This window comes from Tripterygium wilfordii, chromosome 23 (genome assembly GCF_013401445.1).
Source record: "Tripterygium wilfordii isolate XIE 37 chromosome 23, ASM1340144v1, whole genome shotgun sequence".
Classification (NCBI taxonomy): Eukaryota; Viridiplantae; Streptophyta; class Magnoliopsida; order Celastrales; family Celastraceae; genus Tripterygium; species Tripterygium wilfordii.
In genome coordinates, this window is record NC_052254.1 from 10,685,347 (window position 1) to 10,696,474 (window position 11,128).

General features: G+C 36.7%; 2 protein-coding genes across 2 annotated transcripts; one reads left to right on the forward strand and one right to left on the reverse strand.

Moving 5' to 3' along the window:
• Window positions 1-3,660: 3,660 nt before the first annotated feature.
• On the forward strand, window positions 3,661-5,932 carry LOC119992428 (heat shock factor protein HSF30-like). Its single transcript, XM_038839109.1, has 3 exons — window positions 3,661-4,351; window positions 4,690-5,563; window positions 5,656-5,932. Exons 1-2 carry the CDS (start codon window positions 3,758-3,760, stop codon window positions 5,551-5,553), a joined length of 1,458 nt encoding a protein of 485 aa, XP_038695037.1. The 5' UTR covers window positions 3,661-3,757; the 3' UTR covers window positions 5,554-5,563; window positions 5,656-5,932.
• Window positions 5,933-6,096: 164 nt separating this feature from the next.
• Window positions 6,097-8,264, reverse strand: LOC119992429. Its single transcript, XM_038839110.1, has 4 exons — window positions 8,081-8,264; window positions 7,143-7,386; window positions 6,986-7,026; window positions 6,097-6,689 (listed from the first exon to the last, which is right to left on the reverse strand). The coding sequence occupies exons 1-4, from the start codon at window positions 8,118-8,120 to the stop codon at window positions 6,364-6,366; spliced, it is 651 nt and encodes a 216-aa protein (XP_038695038.1). The 5' UTR covers window positions 8,121-8,264; the 3' UTR covers window positions 6,097-6,363.
• Window positions 8,265-11,128: the final 2,864 nt, after the last annotated feature.

The following is an 11,128-nucleotide window of genomic DNA, read 5'->3' on the forward strand; positions in this document are numbered from 1 at the left end:
TTTTTAAATCATGATTTTTTAGGGAGAATTGGAGCCCCTCCCGTCTCGTTGGGATGATACAACAACTTGAAGTAAAATATCATTTTGGTCACCAAAAGATACACATTTTTTTCAATTTGGTCACCCTAAGATTTTTTTTCCCAAGCTAGTCACCCCTACGTGCACTCACAATTGAGTGTTCTTGTTTGCCCATGGATAACAGAAAGTTATTTTTGTTGGGACAACAAACACTGTTCATCATACAATAGTTGGATTTTGGTGCCCCATTTTTGTTAGGGCCTATGTTGCAATGCACACATTTTTACCTTTAAATCAAAATATTGGGTCCCAGCTCGATTACACAAAAATCAAGTCAATAAATTTATATTTTTGTACCAATACAAAAGATCTTATTTCTATTCCAATCACATCAGCAAAACATAAATCTCCATACATTACTCATGCCTCAAAAAAAAATCACCATTGTGATTGCTCTAATATATCATCCGCTATTGGCATAAGCCTTGTAGGAGGGTAAGGATTGGCTTGTCCCTAAATCTGAGGATTTTATTATTGTAACTCTCATCCACTCCCATGCATCTTGAGTTAGGGCCTTCATTTTTCTCCAACTCAAAGGCTGGCATTGTAGTTGCCCTTGCACAATTATAGAGTTGTACCCTATAATATCATGCAAAATCATGAATTAAAATGTATTTTCTTTTATTATTTTGATGTTTATAATGTTGGAATATAGTAGATTTTGAAAATAAAATTATTCAAAATCACAAATTATAAACCCTAAATTCTAAAAACTAAAATTTAAACTCTAAACCCTAAACATCAAACTCTAAACCCTAAACATTAATCTCTAACTCATAACCCATAATATATCATTTTCATTTAACATAATTTTGATTGTGAATTGTAATTATAGTTGGATCCCTCCCATCCTTTTGATAGGGCTGTCTCTCATTGGTTTTGGAATGAAGATGCTCACTTTCCACCTTGTTTGTGCTGCTTCGAACACGTGGAGGCCATGCAATTTGCGGGACCGACACCAGCCTCTTGATCATGACAGTTTATATTCTGATGTGGAGATCTGACCGTCGATATTCTTCAAAAGGACAAAATTGATGAGCGGTTTTCAATTTGCTAATAGCTACACCTCGGCGTGGATATTTCTAAATTTATGTATAAAAGTATACGTCGAATTTTAGCCATCTTAATGAATTAATTAGAGTAAATACTTTGTTTGGTCCACACTAAATTTTTTAAAAATTCTTAAAAAAGTATATGTTGATAATATTTCACCAATGTTTTAAATACCAATTTGGACCCGATGGTTCAACTGAATGTCGATTTGATTATTGCTAAATACCTCTTGAGCGTCGTTGCGGTCAGATATCGATATGAACTGAATGCCAAAGTTCTTGTCGGTATGATTTCTCGATACCGATATTTAAAACATTGCATTTAACATGATGAGTTCACGATAATTTTCTTTTTATTTGAAACAACAATCAAAACGCGTCAAGAAAAAACATTAAATATTTGGACCGTTAGATTTAAAATGAAAATATGGTATGTCTTGTCTTTGATACATTTCATTTTAATTTCAGACAATAAAACACATCATTGAATTCGTCATGTTAAACACTATCAACTTTTGATTTTTAAATAATTATTAAAAAAATTAGTGTGACTTAAAATGGGCTCTTTAAAGCCTTGTGAAGATAAATATTTCACAATAAACAGCTGAAAATGAAAGTAGATTAAAATAGCCTTCTCAAATAAAAAAGAAGGTAGATTAAAATAAGGTTAATTAGCAATAGGTCCGCTCTAATTTTTTAGGATTAAAAGTGAAAACAAGTTTTTATTTCAATAAGCCCTTTAATTTATTTTTTTCAATTCAAGGTGCATAAGTGGAAAAAATTTATTATATTAAAAGATAAATAATTTAAAATATCTTTTTCATTGACTAAATTACACTCTTCAATTATTTTAGGCTTTTAGCGCAAGTACTTGTGCATGTAAACTAAGGACAACACTTGTCAACAATAAATATTACAACATACATAATGAATTATGAACAGACACGAAGTGAAGAAAACTAAAGGAAAAAGAATACAAACCCTCCCTATCATTCTGATTAATGGCTCGAGTGACTGTTTTAATTTCTTTAATCACGTGTTGTCAAATCATTACGGATGTCACTCCTTATTTTAAAGAAAATCTATTCTCATCCTATAAAACATGAAATTCAAAATAATTGCATTAAAAAAAGGTAAAAATATACTTTTCATCCCTCAACTATGAGATGAGTTTCATTTTTGTCTCTAAGCTTTTTTTTCTCCCATTTACGTCCCTCAACTATTGAAAAGTATCATTTTCGTCATGTCATTTCAAGTGAGATTGAGGTTGGGAAAAACCTGATCTGACGAACAATATGATGTCACGCAGGATTTTTCAATGATCAGATTTATTCGAGGAATAAACATAGTACTTTCCCATAGTTGGGGGACGAAAAAAGGGAAAAAAGGAAGAAGCTAAGAGACGAAAATGAAATCCGACCAATAGTTAAGGGGTGAAAAATACTCTTTTGCCATTAAATTTTTTTTGGAATAGGCATTTGTTGTTAGATTTGAACAATAACTTAGCCCCATGCTCGTCTTGGTCTTCTTGAAGAACAATACCATTAGGGCACTTGCAATGGTGCAAGTGCTTATGTCCCCAACAAAATTAATCATGAGTCTCATCTCTATTACATAAAAAATCAAGTCAAACACGTATTCTAATACAACCACATCAACAAAACACATCTTCCAATATAACCACATCAGCAAAACACAAATTTTTATACATTTTCTCTTCCCACCCAACATGGAGGCCAATAATATTCCATTTCTCGATATTATTCACAACAAAACTACACTAAAACACAAAATATCAATTCATCTACATCAGCAAAACACTTATCTCAATACAATCACATAAACAAAACACGTTTCACAATACAATCATATTAGTAAAAGACAATATCTTTGTTGGTCCAGCAAAACTCTACTATTGCAAGTGCCCTCAGTTTTCACCTAATGACTCTGGTTGGTTTGTATTGATATGATTTGGCAATCTATGAAGAAATTGTTTCATCCTGCAGATTGAGCTATTGATTGATGATTATATCAAATTTAACTTAACTAAAAAATGTGAATTTTTTTTTCAGAATCCAATGCTCAAGAACTTTCTTTCCACCACAGTATAACGGGAAGAACTCGTGAATAATGAAAGTTTTCGAGTCGTAGAACTAAAACAATAAATTATACATTGTATTTTAAAAAATAATAGAATTTATATTAAAATAATATATTTTCGATAATGAATCATAAGATAAAAGAGTAAAAATAAAACTATTTCATTGTTGGGCTTTCATGGACTACAAAATTGATAAATTACATGTCATTTTCGTTTATTATTTTTTTTCAAATGCTTTTATTGGAATAAATTTTATTGATTTTGTTTTTATTGATAATTAGCCCATTAAAATAAGGGGGTGTGGGATTCGGTGGGGACGACGACATGGAAAATATTCTAAAAGCAGTGAAACGTGGCGACTTGCCTTTATTTCTTTATAACACAAATCACTCACATTTTTCTTTTTAACTTTTTCGCCTTCTCTCCCACTCCGCCTCTCTTCGCCTTCTCTCCCACTCTGCCTCTCTCTCTCTATCTGCAACCTCACGGTCAGTAGCTCACAGTTTCCATCCCGCAATAGTACAAAATGGTCTCACCTGACGCAGGCTGTAGCGGTTTCGGTACTGGCGGTGGTGCAGTTGGTCCGCCTACTGTTTTTTCATCAGCTCCGTCGCCTACATCTATTGAAGAAATGAAGGAATCAACTAACGCAGAGAATGAGAAATCCAATCTGGACATACCTAATGAACAGCAAGAGCCAAACTCTTCATCGTCTCCGGATTTGAACAAAGAAGATGCGAGCAAAATTGTGACAATCAAAGTAGAAGAGGAGGAAGAAGACTACGACCTAGAAGCGGTTGATTACATGGACGGTGGCTATCGGTTTAAGCTCGCCGAAGGAGTGGAGAATACGAACAGAAATGGAAATGGATCGTCCTCTTCGTCATCATCAGTCGGTATGCCGAAGCCAATGGAGGGACTGCACGAGTCGGGCCCACCACCGTTCTTGAAGAAGACGTTCGAGTTGGTGGAGGATCCGGAGACTGATTCGGTCGTTTCGTGGAGCAAGAATCTTGACAGCTTCGTTGTTTGGGACTCTCATGAGTTCTCCAAGATTCTTCTTCCCAAATATTTCAAGCACAGCAATTTCTCTAGCTTCATCCGCCAGCTCAATACCTATGTAAGGGTTCTTTGTTAATTTTGTTACCATGTCATAGTGTTCTCCAGGTGTTTGATTATTTGTTTCATCGAAATGCTCTCTCTATCTGTAATCAAAGATTTCGGCTGTGAAGTAAATAGTTTTGTGGACGTATCTGTTACGGCGAATGAGAATCTATTAGTGGGTTTATAAATTTTTTTAATTCCACTTGCATATTGTTGTCATGAATTTCCCCTTTGGCTTCTTGCAGAACTTTTTTTTGGGTTTTATGAAGATGTAGCTTGTCATGTTAATCATAGTTTTGGTTTAATCTTTGGGTTGTTTTTGATTATTTTCAAAGTGTGCAATTCTGGTTACAGGGATTTAGGAAGATTGATTCAGATAGATGGGAGTTTGCGAATGAGGGATTTCGAAGAGGTAAGAAACATTTGCTGAAGAACATCAGGAGGAAGAGTAGATTTGAAAGGCAGAAACAGGGAGCAACATCTCGTGCCATTTCATCGAAGCCCGGATTGGAAGCCGAGGTTCAATCCTTGATGACTGATCAGAACATTTTGAGAGGTGAAATCCTGAAACTGAGACAGCAACAACAGGAGGCGGATGACAAAATAGATGCTGTGGGAGAGCGAATTCGGACAGCAGAATTTAAGCAATTACAGATGTTCATTTTCTTCATCAAAGCAACCAAAAACCCTGGACTTATCCAACAACTGATGAACAAGAAAAGGCAACAAACAGCACTAGATGGGGGTGAATTCATCAAGAGGCGCAGGTTACCCACAACCCAGGCAACCCACCAATGTGCCAGTTGCAGAAATCAATTGCAGGAGCAGCTGACTAAAGTTGAATCCAACATTGGTGAAGTATTATTACCCAAAGGAATAGATGCCTTCACAACGCAGAAGGGTTGTCCAAGAGGTGAGGACTTCTGCTGTCCTACTGAGGATGATAGGGATAATCTGATGTGTGGAGCAAGTGCTCCATATATGTCCTCTGCATATTATGCAATGTCGGAGAAGTTGATGGGAGACAACATGGTTCTTGAGAATTTGGTTGATGAAGAACTTGCTGTGAATGACACTAACCTATACTTTGGCTTGGAGGATTTGATGATTACGAAGCCTGAAACTGAAACGGAAGATCTAAGTAAGAGGCGGCAAAGTTGGGGAGGATCTGTGAATGAGATGGTCGATCATATCGGCTGCGTTGGAGCAACAAATTGATGTTAACTTGGTAAACCCATCTGCTGCTTTTGTTCATTCAATGAAATCACAGTTTGCACACATTTGTTGCACTATTTTCTGATCAATAACTGCACATTGTAGGTTGAAGATACAAAGTTGCAGTTGCTCTTGGATTGGAATTTGAAGGGATTTTGATTATACTAGAGATCTCTGTGTGCTAATACCATCACATGTTCATATTTTCTTTCTCGAACATCTTCCCCTCTCTTAACAATAGGCTTGTACAAATTCCTTCTGCAATAGCAGCATATGGTAATAGAATAGATCTTCTTGCACCAAAATCTCTTGTTCATTTTTGTGCTGGTAACTGATAGTTCATCACAATTAAAAACCAACCTTCCTAAGAGATTTTCCTTCACTTCACGATTGAACATCAATTGCATTGATTTGATAAAATAGTTCATTGCTTTTGACCACCAGCTCAAACGAAGTTTGAGCATATTCCTAAAGTTTGTACGTAAATATATGTTCTGCTTATTTAGCAGCTCCCCGAAAGGGTGAACCACTGGTCTAACAATCAAGCAACAGAATCCGCAGATGTTTTCACTTTTCATTCACACAATACAAAAACCATAAAATGATAAATCCAAAAGTTCAAATTTGCAGATGCTCTCCATATTTTACATGGCAAAAACAGCTCCCTGACTGAAACAAAAGCAAACATAAGCACTGCATCCTTCAACAATGTCGATAACAGTTCAATTAATGATCGATAATCGTATCTCACTTTCCTTCAGCACTCAATTCTCAGTCGCTCTCGCTGTATAAATCCATGTCAGTAATTGTATATCAATCTTTCTTATGACTAAATGGAGAACAAACTTTTTCCAACCCTCTTCCAACAAATTGTATAAATCCACCACCCTTCGGTAAGGATGCAGAATTGCTGGACTCCTTTTTCGGATGGATAGCATAAACAAGCGCCTCAATTTCTTCTTTTAGCCGTTCAAAAATATTAGGACCTTTCACCTCATTAATAGGAGTGCTTTCATCAATGTCATTCCTTCTTCCATGAGTTTCATGATGATGACGGTGTGGTGAATTCTCACCGCGAGTGATTCTTTCAGTCTCTTCCTTAGCACTTTGAGTTACATTGGGCGACTTAGCGTCATTCTCTGTCGATTTTATAAACACATGAAAGACTAAGTTAAGGATTTATGCCACTTAAACCCTCAAAACAAAATGTAGAAGAGAATAAGCTACAGCAACAGAGTATACTTATGACTGATTCTCTTCAAGCCTAAAGCTTCCCAGAGCATAAAACAACAATCTTGCGAACCGTACCTCAATTCAATGATATATATATAAAAGAAAACTGACTGAAAAATATAATTCATGCATCCTCAAACAGTAATGTATAGAGTGTGATTCAAAAATGACAAAAGTATATATAGATAGCATTGGAAAGCACCTGTTTTTTCTGATCCTGAACCTGCCTTATTGGATTGATCCCTAGAACGGAAAAATCAACTTGCATAAGAATCTAATTGAAGGACCCTGAAAAGGTTTGAACTTCAACATTTAATCTTTTTGTTTAATCTAATGCTTGCAGGACTGGTATAGCAAACCTTGTTTTAGGAGTTTCAGACTCTTTCTTGTGATGGATTGTCTGAACAAGAGCCTCAATCTCCTCCTTTGCTCGCTCGAACACATTAGGGGCTTTCACATCATCTAATGGTGTGTTTTCATCAATGCCATCATTCTTGCCATGAGTTTCCTTGTGATGGAGATGATGTCTTTTTTCAGTGTGCACTACTGCTTCAATCTCTTCCTTCAGTCTTTCAAGTACATTGGGCGCTTTTGCATCTCTATCTGATAAAATACTCAATTTCACTTCTAAAGGCTTCAATAAAACATATACACAAAAACAAATGGGTAGCTATGACAACTGAATCAATACATCAAAAATGAGGTAATGCAACTTTTGGCCACCGAAAGAGTTGCCAATTTCGAACTCAGTCATCGAATGTTCATACGTTCCAACTTGGGAACCCAAAGTTTAAAATTGTTCCATTATGCACACACGAGCAGATTTCTTATATTGATTTTTTATACAGATTACCTGAATAGTCGAAAATCTGCCCGAATGCAGATATTGGGACCATTTTTAACTTTGAGTTCTTAAGTCCAAAAATTGCGTTACCCCCATCAAAGGTAATTCACAATACAATTGTTTCAAACAAAAACGTTACATAATCTGTCATTAATTCAATTTCTAGCATTATACATCAAAGGAATCAAAAACACCGAATTCACTAGAGAAATTTCCCAGCCAACAAAATGTGAAAGTAAAAATTTCCAGAGCGACTGTTTGGATAAAAAGAAGATTAAATTCAAACAAAAAGAATCCACTCCACCCTCTAATAATCAAATCCTACTGTTGAATCTTTTCTTAAACCCACGCATCGCACTACGACTGATCTATTGATGTCGAACTAATCAAAGACAACAAATAAGTTCGAATCAAATAGGAGATAAGTGATTGGAGAAACAGGAATGGGCTTACCTGACATGGAGATTGTAGCGTCTGATTTTGATTCAGACATTGATGATGAAGGTTTAAGGCTCAGATTAATGTCTATCGGAGTGGATTTTTTTGAGATTTTTTTATGTGATCTGACTCGTTGGTTGTACGCAGAGAAATCAGATCAGGGATTCAGGTGTTCGCACTTGACAACGATTCATCAGCGTAAGAGTTGGTGCGGGCCCCGATCCAGTGCGACCGTATACACGTGGACACCTCCAACTTTTGGCTTTTTCGGTTTTTCCCCTGCAATTTTTTTTCCTCCCAATTTGGACGTGCAACCTTTGTTAACGGGCTTATGCAATGATTGGGCCGATAATATGTGAGAAATGGGCTTCTTCTACTTGCGCTCAAGGTATTGAAGGCAATTGTTTTGAACTTTGGAGGCTCACTGGACCTTGCTTGTCCAGACTCTAGACTTTAAGATGGAAGAAAATGTGAACATGCAGTGATAGTTTTGGGCTTTTGGCCCATAGCCCCTCAGCTATCCAGAAGCTAACTAGCTAAGCACAAATTTCTTTGATTTCTAGCATCTACGGTTGACAGCCATAGATAGGCTCTTGAGAAATGATTTGGCAATCTTGGCTACCACGTTTCGTTTTATCTGGCAATGTCGTAACTTCAGTTGCTCCTGTTTTCCCCACTCATATCAATATTATCGAGACCGAGGGCATATCCATTTCAACAAGAAAATGATAGCCCAAAAGATTAAATTGAAACTTTTCAATTCCCCGTTTAACTGCCATTATCTACTTTTATTCATGAGCATCAATTTATGAATCCAGTGCAATTGACGAAGTTCGCAATTAGCTACGCATCACCTGATCCCTTAGCAACTTCACTTTCTTCCCCAGATCCGAGGTCCACAATGTTGACAAAAAAGGAGTTTGGCATCCACCCGAAGGCCGGTATCTTTAAATAATTTCAAGTAACTGTTTTATTACAACTTCATTTGTGAACTACAGCAGCCAGTAGAGCCCTAAAACCTTGATTTGTGCCAGTAGGCAGCATTCAACTTCAAGTTCATGATACATCAAAGTAACCAAAAAGATTAACAAAACAAAGAGAAAATGTGAAGGGGATAGAGGAACGTAGTAAAAAATAAAATGTAAAAAAGGAGTGTAGTGAATAAAAACTGATCACCACGTTTGTAGTTGTCAAAAATTGTGTGGCCCTACTAAGCCATGTAACGACAAAACCAAGGTGGACTACCCAAATCCATGGGCTAACCAATACATTTGGGCCCACACTAAAGCCCACTCTGAGGCCCATGTGCGACCTTTGAGGCATTGTTTAGTGATGTTACAGTCACACAAAGCATGTCTGACACTAATAGCTAATATCTTCTTTGATATTTACTTTACTGTATTCACAGTAACTTTCCCTTAGACAGGAACTATGTTTCAAAGTGTCTTTATTGTATGGGCGCTTGCACGATGGCGCTGCCACAACGAAGGCGTTGGCACACCCGAGCGTCAATTTATCATATGACCATTCCTCAAGGGAGCATCATCCAATCTTGTTTACAACCGACATTCGTGGATGTAACAGGCACAGATCCCCAGGTATGACCTACTGTCATGCAAATATCCATTCATTAATTGTCGCCCACAATACTATCCATACCCCAACCGACATGTGTCACAGTCACTTCATATGTCTCAATATCCTTATCATACTTTTTGTCTATCAACTCTGACACAACCGAGATACTTGACTTTCGTACTCTTACATCATGTAGTCCTATCCAATAGGACACAGGTGGGCAACACAATTCCCGAGATCAATCCTCAATTCCTCACTTTCATATAAATACTCTTCTCTTACCTTGGAAAAGGAGATCGATTCTAGAACATTACAAGCTAGAAACCAAAACTTTATGAAACCTCACTAAAAGATACTTAGACAAAACATATAGACCGACGCTCAAGTTAGCCTCCAAGATAATCACAAGCCAAAGTAATCACAAATTAGAGCTTAAAAAAGTATCTTGGGCTTTACCTCCTTTTTATAGTGGAAGAGTTTCATTTCTTGTCCGGTCCGGTTGATGTGTCAAAAATGGTGATTTTAAGATCCTCTCTCATGTGTCCCTAGTCAACATTGTATAAACATGAAATCACTTAAGGACTTCACATCAAACAAAGACCCAAAGCAAGGTTTTTAGAACCGGACCGGCCAGTCGATCCCATCGGTGACTAGGCACTTGTCTTGTTCTATTGTTGTGTCAAAACCGATAATTTTAAGAATAACAAATTTTCAATTGAATCGACCAATTCTTCAGTTGAACTGGTTTGAATTGGTCGATTTTGAACCGATTTGGTTAATTTGTTTAAATTAATAAAATATTTTAAATTTTGCTCTTGGTAGGATTTAAACTCATGACCTCTATTCATTAAGAAATGCTCTAACTAGCTAAGTTATGTGACTTTTTTTTTGTCTAAAATTATACTTTATTTGAATATATGATATTTTATAAAAGTTCATTTACATATTGTGAGATAATAAAACATGAAATAATTCATTAGGTAGAACCCAGTTTGAATTGCGGTTGATCATTGAATCGTTAATTGAAGATTTTTCTGGTTCGATGATCGGTCCAGTTTTCAAAACCTTGACCCAAAGTAGAGAACCTCCACCACAGCATCATTGTCATGACTCTTCTCTCACACTTTATTTCCAAACCTATCCCGATTCTCATTGACGGCAATATCGTCATTGGAATTTGGAGGTGGCCAGGTACTGGTTGTGACAATTGATGGTGAGGTAGATTTCCTCCTGGACAGTTGCGGTGAGCGGGCTATGAAGCTTCTCAAGTTCGTCGAAGTGGAGAGCGTAGAGAGAGAATGAGGAGATGGGTCATGGGTGGAGGAGGAGTACAGGATAGAAAGAGATAAGGAGCGGGGTAAGTGGAGAGGTAAGGGAATTTGTGCCCTAACAAAGTTGAATTAGAGAGACAAATATTATCTTTTTACTTTATTTGTCATGTAAGCACGCTAACTAGGCATGCCACCTAGATCATAGAAGTTTATG